The sequence below is a fragment of the Amphibalanus amphitrite genome, unplaced genomic scaffold (assembly GCF_019059575.1).
Source record: "Amphibalanus amphitrite isolate SeventyFive unplaced genomic scaffold, NRLGWU_Aamphi_draft 000513F_arrow, whole genome shotgun sequence".
Taxonomy (NCBI): Eukaryota; Metazoa; Arthropoda; class Thecostraca; order Balanomorpha; family Balanidae; genus Amphibalanus; species Amphibalanus amphitrite.
In genome coordinates this window covers 269,214-284,968 of record NW_024882007.1, presented here as the reverse complement: position 1 = coordinate 284,968, position 15,755 = coordinate 269,214, and the positions used below count along the sequence as shown (strand labels likewise).

The window sequence follows — 15,755 nt, the reverse complement described above, 5'->3', positions numbered from 1 at the left end:
CTATTGCCTTCATCAACATCAAAGGGTCTGAACGTTTCCGTTATTCTTTTTGCACACAACTGGAGCAGCGGTCGGTGCATCGCTGAGCTGGATCAAAGCGCTGTCAGGAATTAGGATCATCAGACTGCGGATGATAGACTAACCCAGATCTCTCGGCCTCAGTGGAGAGGGTGAACTGAGACACGGAAACGTGAAACGGCCCAACTGCTCAGCTGGCGCGGTGAAAATCATGCGCTTCAAGTTTTCGCCGGGCAACTCATATTACGTACAAATATGACTTATTCCGTCCACGGATCGGTGGAGCTAACCAGACCAACTTAGTTCGCTGCTTTAAACGCCATATCAGAATAATATGCATGCTTCGTTACCCGTAATAAAGATGGCACTTGGCAGTTCCTCACGCACACACGTTACTAGCCATGAGGATCGAGTACAGGCAGCATTCTGGAGACCTTTTCTCTGGCGTTTCGCCTTAGAAAACCAGAAGGCGATGACGTAAACAATAGTAATCCAAACCTTCATTTGAATATAAATATTACGGACGACAGTCGAAAGCTACATAGGTGCATACAAACTACATGCATACAGAGCTGAAGACGCAAATCGATTCCACATTGTTGCAACACAACAGAGATAGGATCTTCTGCTGTAACAAATATCTGCGCTCTGGGCATGACTCAGCCGTGAGGGCCAACTCCCATGGAAAGTAGACGGATCGTCGACCCAATTCGGAGAAGGGGGCGTGTGCCCAGGCTCGGTCAGCCGATCCCCAGTGATTCTGACCGGTTACCCAGCCCCCATAATCCATATACCACAGATCGTGAGGGGGCCTCCCTGAATGGGTACAGGTCGGTCGGCAACCCCTCCTTGTATCAGACAGATACGATCAGTCAACGGTGTCCGTTCGACAGGCTTTGAGGAAAACTGACATCAGCTGATTTGCACTGAAGGGTGTGGTTGGTATGCAAGTCTCCTTTGCCGAAGTATGAAAAAGCAAACAAAAAATAACCATTTATATCTGATAGGTTCTAAGTGTTGACGTTTATCAATCCAAAAATATTTTCCGAATAAGAATTCACAATTTTAAAACCAGACACTGTTCGACTACATCCTCCCCAGAGTGTAGCCGGTACAGCCCGGCAGCCTGTGACTTGTTTCAGTCGCCCTCCCCTGTCCTCTCATCCTCCTATAACCCTCCAGCCCAGCCCATGACCGCTCCATCTTCACCACCTTGATCTCCCTCTCCAGCCCTCGCTCACCTTCTGTGGCGCCATGAGCTGACGGTGCACACTGGGCAGCTGGTTCCCCAGCGGCAGGCGCGTGTTGAACACATAGGACGGAGGCCGGGTGGGCTCCAGACCGGCACTGTACCCGAACGGGTCGACGTCGTTCAGGAACTGGATCCGACACGTCACGTAGCTGATCTTCATGGTGGACGGCAGGAGGAGATGCAGTCAGTCAGAAGTCGACAGTCACTCGCCGGTGGTTACGGCACGGCGGCAAGCATTTAATCACTACGTCTTCAATGCTTAGGTGACAAGATGCATCACAAACTGTCTAAGTAAGGTGCAAGATATGTTTCACAAATCCGTTTGCAGTTCAGGACGAAGTGCTCATCACCTCCAAAACGCCCTCACACCAAATGCCGAAATCTGCGTCTTCTACCAAAACCCCGACCACCACAGCACCGCCCACACCGCCTCCTCGTGTCGCGCCGCCGCCGCGTCACTCCCGGGCCATGCACCCACCGAAGACGGCGTGCAACTGACTGCGCCCGCCGCCGCCGCCGCCGCCGGTCGACTCGAACAGCTGACGGTCGGCGCGCACGGCAGCAGAAGACGCGGTGGCGGCGGCAGCGGCGGCGGTGGTCCAGGCCGCCCCCGCCCTCAGTAGACATGCGCACTGCGCGGCCGCAGTTGGACCAGGTGGGTGGGCGCCGGGCCGGGGCGGGGCGGGGGCGGAGGCGGCGGTAGCGGCGGGGTGGATTGACAGAACCAACAGTAGCCTTTCTCATAAACATGTTTTACTATTACTGGTGTATAGTAGAATAGTGATTTCAAGTTTACTAATCACTGTTGCCCTCTGTCTCATAAACAATAGTGAAAAGTAATTAGTAAAAGAGTAAGACTTCGAAGCTCAGTAACGCTTGAAAACGAGTCATGGGACCTCCGTGTGGAAGATATCTTTTTAATTTTATTTTGACCGTCGAAATGCGGTAGACACCGTTGCAGTTCTGGCTATATATCTTGGTAGCTAGACCAATGATCGGCACGGGACCAGCATCCACGTATCGATAATTGAACGAGCTATCAAATAACATCGGTTTATGCCATGAAGGAACCGGCGAATGTTTGATGAATCATGCGATTTAGAGATAGCTGACGCAACTAGATATTGTTTTCGATGGAAGGGGGTCAGAGTTTTTAAAGCAGGCCCCCACGGCACACCCACTTTTAAAATATTTCAGCATTCCGTGCGCTTCTTGCCATTAAGTTAAGGATCCCTGCAATCAAGTTGGCTTTGAATTTTGACCTAAATTGGCTCGAGCTCAATTTTTAATGTGGAGATTTATTTTGTTGCGACCTTTCGTCTGGTCACTAAAATTTCATTTTCGGTAGCTGCTTCATTTACAGAGCAATGCAAAGGAAAGGGAAACACCCCCAGACCCGGGCACTGGATTGGACTAGACTTTCCCTGGGTTGGATTTCCCTGCCTCGGCTAGCCTAGTCCGTACCAAATCTGTACGTGGCTTTAAAAAATGCCCATCACATTTCAGTTGCATGTATTTTGTTGTAGCTACATATTCACATGGTTATATCAAAGATTACAAACGCACAAGCCACAACCGCACAGACACTTACGTATCTACAACACATGGGCGAGAAAACAGATCTCCCACGTGCCGCCAGTACGGCCCAATATGAGCTCGTACGGGCGCTCCCGCGCCGCGGTCAAAGTTGCTATTTGCTCGTCGGCCTTCTTCACACTGTGCAGTGTGCACGGTTAGTTATTTGAGCACATGACTTCGATAGCCGGCAGATCCCGCTCGTAGCTGACCGTCACTTACCTACAACGCTGCTTGTAGGTGGGCATACGAGAACGTCGCACACAATAGCCCCAGTGGATGGCATCACTGATGTAATGCATGACTCCGTCCGATGCGCTGCGTCGAATGCGCTGTAAAGTCATTGGAAGATCCAGAAGTTATTTGATATGCTGGGGGAGGCATGCTCCCCAATAATGTGCTTCATTTTTGCTTTTTTCAAAAATTTCTCGTATTGTGATATATTATGCCTATTTGTGCTGTTTAAATCAAACTTCTTATAAAAGTTGTTGATTTCCCTCTCAATGCGAGGAAAAATGCGTAAGTTCGTACCTTTGGGCGCTGCAGAGGGGGACAAATACTCCAACGTGCCCCTCGAACCAGGGGGCGTCGAAGTCTAGTTCCTACCAACCTGGCACTCCCATGCCTACGTCACCACGAGGACGCCCGAGGGCATTTACATGTTGAAGATAGGGAAAATGCCATAGTTTAGAGCCGCCTGAAGGGCAACCTTGAGATAGATGATAATGTAAATGTGTGCTAATATGATCATCAACATGTTATTTATCCAAATCCAGGGCCAATTAATCGATAACTTGTCACGCTTTCCAGTGGTGATGCGCTAACTTTCGTGATTCTTGCAGCCAATAAGGGTGTTTCATAGTGCGATTCAGCCGCATTATCGACTTTAATGCCATAAACCGCCACGGAACATATGATTTGCAGCTCCCTGGCGTTATAGCTGCCAATAGGGCTCCGGAGTCGGAGTCATGAAGTCGGTCGGAGTTGACAGTTCTGACCTGAGTCGTAGAGTCAGAGTCAGAGTCGATTTTAAAAGCTGGAGTCTGAGTCAGTCACCGAAATTCGATCCCCTCCGCAGACCTTTCAGGATTCCGTAGCCGGAGTTGTAGTCAGTTGGAGTTGACAGTTCTGCCCAGAGTCAGAGTCAGAGTCGAATTTGAAAGCCAGAGTCGGAGTCGGAGTCACCAAAAATCCATTGCCTCCGCAGACCTGCTAGGGCTGTGCAGTCGGAGTCGGTCAGAGCCGACATTTGAAATCAAAGTCAGAGTTGATTTTTGAAAGTCTGAGTCAGAGTCGGAGTCATCAAGAAACCCATCGACGATCTGCAGTACCATGCAGTAAGGGCGGTGCCGATCGATGCCCTGAATTGCCTATGAATTGAATGAATAGATGACAATTAATTAGGTAGGTACCTTCTTTTATTCATCCCAGCTGTCACTTGGAGGACTTAATTTCAGTAGAAAAAGGCGCATTATTTGTTGGTTTATTTATTGACAAATATTTATTTTAGCAGTTAGGGATACAGACACAAAAAAACAATGATAGCACCTCGCTGGTGCAAATAATTGCTAAATAGATGTTGAAATGTGTTGCCATTGAAGAATCTACTGATTTTCCTGGCGGCTCTCGTTTTCAAGTAACTACTGGTCTTGTAAGATCTTTTGATTACTCACCGATCTGGCGTCTTCCAAGTTTTTCTGAAAGCTGATCAAACGTTACCACGGCTGCTCTTGATTACATGGCGCTTGCTGGTTCTGGGTTCTTAATTAGTGGTTCTTGCGTCTGATGCTGTTGCTTCATGTTCCATCACATCACATTACATTTTTCTACCTTTTATTTCACTATCAGTCGACTTGCATTTACCCCTGTGGCCTGCTCGCCCTTTTATTTCCACGCTAGAATCTCCCAATTATTGAAAACCTTCGGATAAAAAAGCAAGAAAAGTATGTCAAGTTAAATAATTGAGACGGTCCTAGAAAACCAGAAAAAATTCAAAAAGCCTGTCCATCTCACTTCCCTCACTTCATAACAAAAACCAGGCAGCAAAACATGCGAAAGAGTCCTTAGCAACGCCCTAGCAACGCATTTGTCTGAAGTGCGCAATATGTGTCACATCTGGAAAATTTAGTAGCTACTTGATTATTCAACTAGAGTTGGACTATATAAGCTAGGCTTTTATATAAAAAATAAGTGTTTGCTTATCGAATTTATAGCTACTGGTAGCTTAACTTCGAAATAATGATTTATTACAGGAAAAGCTTGTTTGCGACATATTTGTAAAGAAACAACGGAAATAGCTTTGACTCGTGCGCTATTCTAGTACATTTTTGGTAGAAAACTTCGTCCAACCTTATGTTTTAGGGCCTTGCCTCGAACCATCAATGGTCATGGCGGTGAGCGCTATTTTTCTTCAAGTTGTATCTAAGTGTTCAGCACCCACAAAGTATTCAGCGTCGTATTTGTTTTGTACTCACAAGACCAATTACGTTTCTTTCACTTCAGGTTCAGGTTCAAGTAGTAGGATAATGTTGGACTTGCGTTTATTCCAAGGCTCTATAGGTTTATTCTATGCCGACATCGAAAATGCTTCGGTTACTGGGTCTTCCTTTATTATGTTTCAGTGATAGCCCGTTGTCCGTGTGTCTTGTCCTTTTTCAATTAATGTCTCTCCTTCAATGAAAATCCATCGCAGTTCACATTTTGAACGTTTTGAACATATCTCCACTTCACATTAGCTTGCTACAGCTTGCTAGAAATACGCTTGACCTCGTTCAGTTTGCCAGGATGGAGAGCCAACTTTTCATATGATTTATCGTGAGGTTTTAGCAACAACAGATGTTTTTAAAGAAAAAATGAAGTTTGTTATTTGTCAATAAAAGGCTTATGCCGAAAACTCAGGGCATGCATTAAGACATAAAGTACAATTAAAGCTAAAAGCAAAACTCCTAAGCTGTTTTACTGCAAGGTAGAGCAAGGGTGAAATCAAGGTATATAAAAACACTAGGTAACACCGAAAAATTCCTTCAACATGAAGGCAACGGGTTCAGGTCTTGACAACTAGTGCTAGCATGATTTGCAAGATACTTGCTACGTAACTACTTTACAGATTTTCCTAATACTTTGCTATTACTTATGTTTCGCGATTTAATAAAGACATATTTTAAGTTATCCTCATTAAAATTCGTTCTTGCCAAGAAATTTGTAATTTCACGGTATGACATCATGCCTTCAGGAAGCCTCGGATATCTCAGTATCTAGGCAGTGAACCTACTTAATTCTGATGTTTTTAGAAATGAAATTGATTTTTGCATTCTCTTGATATGAACTTTTTGGAAAACAACAGAAAAACATTAAATTATCGCTTTTCAAAGTGCCATTTTGTGCTTGATAAGAAGTGATGGCCCTTAGACAGAGCGTTCCTATAACCTATAAAAAATCTAGAGTGAGCTGGCCTCTATAAAAATTAAAATTAGCACCAGTATTTAATTGTCTGTTAGATGTTAATTTTCATTAAGCTTAAGGTTCTACGGAAAAAGGCGAAATTCGCCCCTAAAGGCTTCAATGTCTGAATGAAAAAAGGCACTATGGTAAAGAGGTAGTTGAAAAATGGGAGGGAGCTGGCCTCTACAAGTTGTTGATTGAGATAGATTAGCGTATTGACTTTCGATTGATATACCTCATTAAGCATATGGTTTTACGGAAAATGGCTAAATTTGTCGAAAACTATCTCGTTTTTGTTATAAACCGTATATTAGAAATGGCGACGTGCGCCACTTCCGTCGCCGACGCCATTTGGACGCCATGTTGCCCGAGATTTGAGCGCTTGTACGCCTTGGCTTCTAAATTTCAAGATGAATATTGACGGCAGAAGACGGCGTTGTGCATATGGGGGGCACGCACTGATTTCAAGTGAGTCGGAAGTGCCAAAATTGAACAAGATTGGTTCCAAGTACGTTTCGAAGTCCGTCATTCAGGCCCTGGGAATGGGTGACCCTGGCAAGCTTGCTGGACGATACCTGTGTCATAAGTGTATTTCCTATGGCAGGTCGCAGATGAAAATTGTTCAGGTGAGATTACTTGACTGATGTGTTGGCTCATAGCTGGGCTCTCCATTGATGTTTGCAGTGTGAATTTACTCTTGTGCTGTGCAGATTCACAGGAATTTGTATCAGTCTGGGAGGTTTGGTCAATCAGTCATTTTTATCATATGCTATTTTTGTCACATGTGCTAAAAATGACAACGATTCTGCTATTTTTGGGAGCGATCCAGTCTGCAAAACGTGGCAGGGTTCGACAAGATCTGGTTGGGGCAGACACATGCTGCGTTCGGATGGGCGGTTTCGTTTTTTCATCGGGGATCAGGTACTCTCTTTGCAGACGTCACCCGAGCTGCCATATCTATGTCTCACTTGCGCAACAATTGTCTTTTCATGGTTAAATATATAACAAAACATATCTAACCTGACCTTACCTTACCAGGTGCGGTAAGGTCGCAGGTGCGGGGTCAGGAATGCCAGCGCGTGTACCTGGCCGCCCAGCTCCTCAGTGAGCGCGTGGCCAAGGCGGTCTCGCACATCTTCGGTGACCGGTACCGGAAGGAGGCGGAGTTCATCGCCCTCGTCGACCAAGCCTTCGACACGTTCAACTCCCGCCACGTGTCGGACGGCAAACTACACCGGTCGGCGTTTGGGCTGGCCCATACCATCGAGGACCAGTACTCCTGCCTCCTCAAGTTCACGAAGGTGATGCGAGACGCGCGCGTGGTCGGCAGCAACTCGATGCTGCCCTTTCAGAAGGGCTTCGTGATGTCCTCCACCGCTCTGCGCGGCCTGTACAGCGCTGTGCAGCGGCATCACGGGCTCAGCTACCTACTGACCTCCCGGCTCAATCAGGACTGCGTCGAAAACTTCTTCTCGCAGGTAAGCATTCTAACATCAGTCACACATTTTGATGCAACTCAAATAAAACACGGGCGATTCTTTTCTTTCTTTCTTTCTTTTTTTATGCAGGTAAACATTAAGAGCAATATGCACATAGACTATCACGCAAAGCCCTTTGTCCTGGTATTGTATCTAGCCTTGAAATTTATTTTAATTTGATTGTTTTAATACGTCTCGCCCGAATGTGTAGCTTACTACATATCTGGGTTGTGTATATAAGTACTTTGACGGCATTTTTTCTATCCTTAAACAATAAACATTCATGGTTTACTCGTAATGAAGACATTGGTCTTTTTTTATATATATTAAGTGTTACCCACTCACACTCACCTCTTTTGTGTTATAATAGACTTTAATTACCTCACTCTGATAAACTATGTTTTGTTTCACTTCTTTGATTTCACTGGGTGACCCGGTAATGGTAAAAAACAATAAATATTAGACCTGTTGTCACAGTGGTTAAGTTATACCCCGCACCTTTAATGCCCACCTAATCGAGTCTTTTTTTAGGTATTTTACCAACCACTGTTTCTATTTCAGTTGAGAGGCATGGGTGCGGCGAACACCAACCCCACGGCAGTGGAGGCCAAGAACCGCCTCCGCCTGCTCCTCATAGGAGCTGCGCCGACAGTGGCCGCCGCAACCCACGATGACCCGCGCGAGTCCGGGGCCTCAGTACTGCTGGAGGAGAAGGAGCCGACTTACCTGAGCGCCACGACGCTGGACCTGGACCACGAGCCGCCAGTGGAGCCAGAGGTGCCGGACGCGGACGTCACCGCGGTGGAGAACCTGGTGACCGCCCGCCAGCCGTGTCCGGGACCCGCAGCCAGCGCCGGCGCCGCCCCGCCACCTGCAAGCCTTCCCTCTGGAGCAACCGGTGTCGCCAGTCTCTCCAGGCAGGCGCTGGCGTACGTCGCGGGGTACGTGGCCGCTAAGTGCGCCACAGTGGACAGCACGCTCGGCAAGATCACGTCCGATGCCAGCGAGGTACCCCGTGACGAGCGCTACGCCTGGATTGACACCCTCAGCCGCGGCGGCCTCACGGTGCCCAGCGCGCGGTGGCTCGATGAGGTTGAGCAGCTGGAGGTGCTGTTCACCACGATGCACGGAGGAGATGTCGACCGCGGCCCCGGCGTCGTTAGGCGACTTGCCGAGGCTGCTGCGCTGAAGTTCCCGCAGCTGCATCCATACGTACTGAGGAAGTACGCTATGACTAGGACGCAGCTGCGGGTACGTGAGATCCGGCGCCTCATCGGCGACAGAGAACGTCTCCGAAAGGAGCAGCCTACCTGCAGCCGGGAGGCCAAGCGTGCGCGCCTGTACGTGCATCCTGGTGATTAGACTTCAGCGTGGCCCTGCTTTGTGTGCCGCGCCGGCTGTGGCGGAAGCCGGCGGCGGCGTGCCACAAGACTTTAGCGTGGCCTCGCTTTGTGTGCTGCGCTGGCTGTGGCGGGAGCCGGCGGCGGCGTGCCGCAAGACTTTAGCGTGGCCCTGCTTTGTGTGCTGCGCCGCTGTGCTGGCTGTGGTTGGAGCCGGCGGCGGCGTGCCGCAAGACTTTAGCGTGGCCTCGCTTTGTGTGCTGCGCCGCTGCGCTGACTGTGGCGGGAGCCGGCGGCGGCGTGCCGCAAGACTTTAGCGTGGCCTCGCTTTGTGTGCTGCGCCGCTGCGCTGGCTGTGGCGGGAGCCGGCGGCGGCGTGCCGCAAGACTAGCGTGGCCTCGCTTTGTGTGCTGCGCCCCTGCGCTGGCTGTGGCGGGAGCCGGCGGCGGCGTGCCGCAAGACTTTTATGGTATTGGTGATCAATGATCATTCACATTCGTGATCGTGGTAACCTCGGTTATTTGCCGTTTGTGAGACTGTTTGGCGCGGTGAGAACTGATATTTGCAGAGCTGAGTTCGGACCGAGCATGTTGGTTCTGCGCTGTTGGTTACTACTCTGTGCTCGTGGTAAATTCACATTATCATTTATACAATTAATGACAGCTCAAGTTTCGCCTCAGTTTTGCGTGTGAGTGGTGAAGCTTGTTTCCGTTTTAAAGTCGTTAATGTGTGTTTTGTGCGCATATTTTTAACCCGGACTTCTTGAAGCATTGAGATGAATATACGAATCGCTGGGAGGGATGCAGATTTTTGGCTCCTCATCAAACTTCCGAATGGATGGTCGAGACAGATTTTTTTGGTGCATTCTCCATCAGTAGGTCAACAAGTCACGTCGATGTCAGGTTAAGTCTGAGACAAGTCACTGCATTGGGTTTAGAGACCAGCTAACGTCATTCAATATTGGAGCGTCCGAGTTCTTAAATGTATGTGGAAACCACTGAACTCTAATGGTGGAAACCGATTTCGCTGCGTGTGGTGGGAGGGTGCTAGCAGCGGCCGTGAAACGTCGCTCACGACGACGTACAGTACGCCGGGATGTCATATAATTAAAACTTTCAGAAAGCGCGTTCTCTCGGCCTTCATTTACACTGGAGATAATAGGTGGACAACCAGCACCATTTCAGAGTTATTTTATTTACAGAAGCGGTTTTGCATCAAAGTCCCTGCCGTAAGTGTTGTGTCTATGCCTGCCGCTGGATATTCGGCATCAGGGATATATAGTTGCGGATGTAAAATAAGAAGCGATGCCAAAATTAGATCAACCAGGAAAGCGACTCTGCCTAATTCAATTCTATCCATTTTCTCACAAATACGCCTATGCTTTACTACGCGGATAATATGCTATTTCTATTTACTGGTAAAGACTCAATTTATAATTTAAGCCTTTTGATAGCTACTTGATTATACATTGAATAACACATTATAATGATTATATTTTGACACAATGTAATAATATAAAGTGTCAATTTATAATAATAGAATTTGAAACATTGGTTAATTTTTAATGTGAACGATATGTACCGTACGCAACTGTTCAAAAGCAGCACACGCATCAATCAGCTGACGCCACATTCCCGGTGGCGCTGCTCACGGTGCACGCCTGGGTGAAATCCTTGGGTGAAATTGACAGCACGAAAGCAAACGTCATTCGACTTTTTTACTACGGCACGTGCTTTTATGAAACACAACCCAGGATCTTCCTACTGGTCACCAGTAAAACTGCGCTATAGTAACCTAGTAAATTTGCAACTCTAGGTAAAAGTAATTTTTGCTTTATGAAACATAATTTTACTGGTTAACAGTAAAATCGTGCTTTTTACTATTACTTTTTACTAGACAAAGCTTTATGAGAAAGGCTACAGGTGGGTGTATCGGTTATTCAACGCCAGTCTATCAGCCCGGGATGTCTGTCGGATGATTGCGCGGCAGCTGATTGCAGCAGTAATCCTCTGTCTGTCTGGGTTGTTTGAGAGGTGACTCACCGGCATCCTGGCACAGTGATCGAAGCTGAACGGGTGACCGAGCTGAGGATCACCTGGGTGACCCGTGACAATAGAACTGAGAGCGAAGATAAACTATGGACCGATAGACCGATATGGCCGAATGATAGAATGAGTGCAACTGTGACCTGTAAATCAGGACTCCCGATCATCGAGATCCTGTGACCGAGTAGTTACAGGGTGCGTCATAAGTTCTGGTACACTTTTTCTTTTATTAATAAAAAGAGTTACAACAGGTTTACAGAGTTGAGTATTTCAGTAGAGGATCTCTATGAAGTTAAGTCAAAACACGTGTAATATCATGAAAAAAATATTTACTAGCTGAGCCTTAATGAAACAAATGGTAACTGACCGGCCGACAGCTAAGTGCACACCATGGCGCCTTTCTCCCCAACAAAGGAAGTTCGCGGGGCCATCGTCTGCATAAAGATGGCGGATATCTCGGTAGCAAAGATATGTCGCGCGCTTCGCTGCACGCGGAATCTTGTATATCGGACGTGGACCCGGTACCAGGAGACCCAGAGTACCGGAGACCGATTCCGTTCCGGCCGCCCCCGGTCCGGAGGAGCTTGAGAGCGCTTTCCTTCCGTATGTGGCGCTGTGCAGCGTTGAGGGAGTGAACGTGCTTCTTGCGGAGGCTTTTCACGCGGATATCCTTAGAAATGAGTCTGCGCATGGAACGCTCGGACACATTAAGGTCCCGGGCCATTTGGCGCATGGGACACTCGGGGTTGCGGACAATCCGGCTGCGAACCGCGGCTTTCAGCTGAGGCGTGTGGGCGGACCGGGGGCAGCCGGAACGGAATCGGTCTCCGGTACTCTGGGTCTCCTGGTACCGGGTCCACATCCGATACACACGATTCCGCGTGCAGCGAAGCGTGCGACATATCTTTGCTACCGAGATATCCGCCATCTTCATGCAGACGATGGCCCCGCGAACTTTCTTTGTTAGGGAGAAAGGCGGCATGGTGTGCACTTAGCTGTCGGGCGGTCAGTTACCATTTGTTTAATTAAGGCTCATCTAGTTAATATTTTTTCATGATATCACACGTGCTTTGACTTAACTTCATAAAGATCCTCTACTGAAATACTCAACTCTGTAAACCTGTTGTAACTCTTTTTATTACTAAAAGAAAAAGTGTACCAGAACTTATGACGCACCCTGTAGACGAAAGATCGGGCGGACTGCAGTCGAATGACAGCGAGAATCACTGGATGGCCATGCAGTTCTATAAATAATCCGACGACCGGCTGGAAGACAAACCCTGAACAACATCTTAGCGCCAGCATCTTGATAACTGGACTGTGGAGTTGGACTCTGGAAGGCGATTTCCGTCACAAGTAGTCGGCACATAAATGCTTCAAGCAAAAATGTGTGTGCTAGTACATATGAAAAGCCTAATATGCCTGTTGTATAATAACGCTATCACGAATTCAGTATACAACGATTGCGAAATATCGCCGAATTTGGGGTTCAATCGCTTATTTTCCTTCGTCAACGGCCAGAGTGTGACAGAGCTGTCATAATAACGCGACTTCAATCACAGGCCGCTCTGGGTAAAGATCAGGATCACCGCGGTTCAACAGCTGGATGCCTATTGCCTAAGTTACATAACAGACGTAGGAAATTGTTCTTGTCACCCCCAAAAATTGTTGAATTTGAATTTCCTTAGCAGATAGCCGAGACACTCATAATATAAAGGCGCTTATATCGGTGACCATTTCCTTAATTTTGTCGTTTTTAATCACAGTCAACAAAATCGTTCCGTGGCGGGATTAAAAATGTTGGCCGTTTTACATGGATTCAGTCCGACTTTATGATCGCTGGGCTGGGACGTCAGTTACAACAAAGACAAATGGTAAGTGAGTAGGAGCATTGTATGCACATCATGATGCATTGTATTCCGGCTTGACATTTGGTGCCATCGAAATCACGGGAAATGACGTAACCACCCCATCCGCAATCGAACACTAACCATGAATCGAACGCCACCATTGTTGTCTTTGTTCACAGCGATAATGAAAAGTAACCACCAGCTATGTGCAGATCCGCTTACCGTCAGCGAAAATGTTCAAAGGTTGATTACAAGTTCCTTGACATTCATAGAGAGCAAAATTCGTCCCATTCCATGTGTAAAATGAAGAAAAGATAAAGGGGAACATGGGCGGATCCAGAAAGGCGACCATCGACGCTGCGGGGCATATCTTCAAAAAAGTTATCTCTTACGAGTTATCTCGTAAGAGTCAAAGTTATCTCGTATTTCATTTCTTCGTGTATTGTAGTGCAAAGCAAACAATAATGTTTTCAATCATGCTCGCTACCGCAATGTGGCTTTAGTTCCACAACATGGCCCAGATACGTAAATAATTTCGGTCCCACAACAAAGAGCACCTGCCGGCTCACACCACCAGCTCCCGTCCTGACCTGACACAGGACCGAGGTGTGTCATGTTACCGACCACGCAGCCTGTGGCTAGTGATATACGAGTACCACCGAGGCGAGCGATACTGCGATCAAATGACATACACGGTGTGTTTAGGGCGATCGATGCGAGTTATTGATATTCAGCAGGCGCGCGGAGTAGGTATCGGTCGATTAATTGAAATGGAGCGGTTCAGAATAAGACGTAGCGACTGAAGGAATAAAAAAGAAAGAGATAAAAAGACGCGTAAGAGAAAGATGACCCCCTCATAAAACCAGACATCCTCGGAAATATGAATGAAATATGTTGTAATATATGAGCACCTTGGGAAAGAATGCTCTTCTCAGAACACTAAAATACGACGAACACGAACAGATTTTAGGCTTCGAAGCGTTAAGCCTATAGGCCGTGTGGGCATATATGCCCACATGGCGCAGTTGGCTTCGTCGTGTTGTCGCGTGCCCGACGGTCGGATACCAATCGCTACTTCAAAAGAGCCGACACACTACGGGACAAGTGCTTCACTAAGTTTTTCGGTGCCACTAAGTTTTTAGTGGCATCGAAAAAACACTAAGTTTTTCGGTAAATGGACGCTGTACGGTGCCGCGGAATACTGCAATCAGGAATGTGTAGCTGTGTTACATCACACTAATCACATGACATCAACTGTTCAGAAAACGCCTCGTTTTGTGCCACTATACTTGACTTTTAAAATCAGCGATACAGGACCACGCATTAATCATGCTTGAGCAGTTTGCTAGTGAAGGATAAAGCACCAGGCGCATGCTACTGTGATGCCTACTGCCTAGTCGGTAGGCAACAATCCCTCAAAAACACTGAAGTGGTCGTATTGAACAATATTCTCACCATCAGGCATCAATTGAACCAGCTCTCAAACGTTTCTTATTCCCTTATCCCCTGTTGAATCTCAGGAGAAGCAACCGCCTATCTTTCTTCCCCTCGCCATTAATCTTTGAGGTCATTCATGAAGGCGAGTGCCGGCGGCATAGGCGCCAGAATGGCGTGCAGTTGTTGTCCATGCTACTCACTGAGCGGGGCATGGAGACACTGATGTAACCAACTGCTCGAGGAACCGACAGGGGCGAGGGCGGCGCCCGGAAGCTCACCGTTCAGCCGTCAACGCTCCAGCCGCGGTCTGAGTGGCGGTGCAGCGGAAGGTGGGACGATTGGGAGCGTTGAATGGAAGGGTACGGGGTGGCGAAACGGATATCCGGCGAGGCTACCGCGAATCAGAGGGCTGCATCAGGAACTGGTCCGACAGGCTACTGATCAGTTGCGATCAAACAAACACATCTACACCCGTTAAACCCACTGGGAGAAGTGTACTCGTATCTTGGCCTAATTGGACCAATCATCTGCGAACAAAAAGACTGGTTTGAATTCAGCTCAAACTTCCGCTGCCGCTGGGTTAGTAGGTCAGCGCACAGACAAATTATACTTCCCCGAGATAAAAATTTAACCCGTCGTGAAAACATTTTTTACCGCCTAAACCTTGGCAGCTCGGCAGAGCCGTTGTCTTCAGGGGGACAAAAAGATTGGCGGGTGCCAACGGAGCGATATCGGCTGGCGGGACCCGCATTGCCGCCGACCAAACCGGTCTTGGTTGAAGAGAGGGCCGCTAAAATGCAGATCAGAGGGGCGACAGAGTGCCAACTGCACAGCGATGAGCTGGGACCGTTCTCTGAGCATGATGGACAGACAGCGGATGGAGCCGGCCGAGCGAGGTCACGTCATGTCTTCAGAGGTCAGCGGGGAGCGCACGACTCGCGAACACAAGCGCACCTCTAATTTCTGGACACGATAATAACGGGGGTGGAAGTCCACCAGCTTCCGTCCGAGACCAATACGAAGTGACCCAGCTCAAGGAGACAGGTGACGAGCTATACGGCCTTCTACGTCGCTGTTTGCTCTCTTGTTTGGCACGATGATTCTCGGACACTTCAAACAAGGCTGAACATGGCGTTGCTTGAGCGGAACCAGTCGGCTCCTCTGATGTTGCAGACTTGTTGAACGTGCAACGGCAGCTGTTTGCCCTTGTCTTCAATACCATGGCAAGGCCGTTACGAGATATTGGCACCTTCGCATAAACGTTACGAAATGGTGATTCTGAGCCAATATCCATGACGGATTTGCTAGCAGACATTCAT

The 15,755-nt window shown here is 47.9% G+C and overlaps 1 protein-coding gene across 2 annotated transcripts in view; it reads right to left on the bottom strand.

Annotated features, from left to right (window-relative positions):
* The window catches only part of LOC122393045 (FH1/FH2 domain-containing protein 3-like), a 98,471-nt gene that overhangs the window by 66,656 nt on the left and 16,060 nt on the right, over positions 1–15,755 (bottom strand). The window contains exon 1 of one of the 2 annotated variants that reach the window (XM_043388627.1): positions 1,260–1,840. The exons of the other annotated variant lie outside the window; for it this stretch is intronic. Coding sequence (XP_043244562.1) covers positions 1,260–1,430 — 171 coding nt within the window. The 5' untranslated portion in view covers positions 1,431–1,840. Of the gene's footprint in view, positions 1–1,259; positions 1,841–15,755 lie in introns of those variants that run through there. 2 annotated transcript variants of the gene reach the window in all.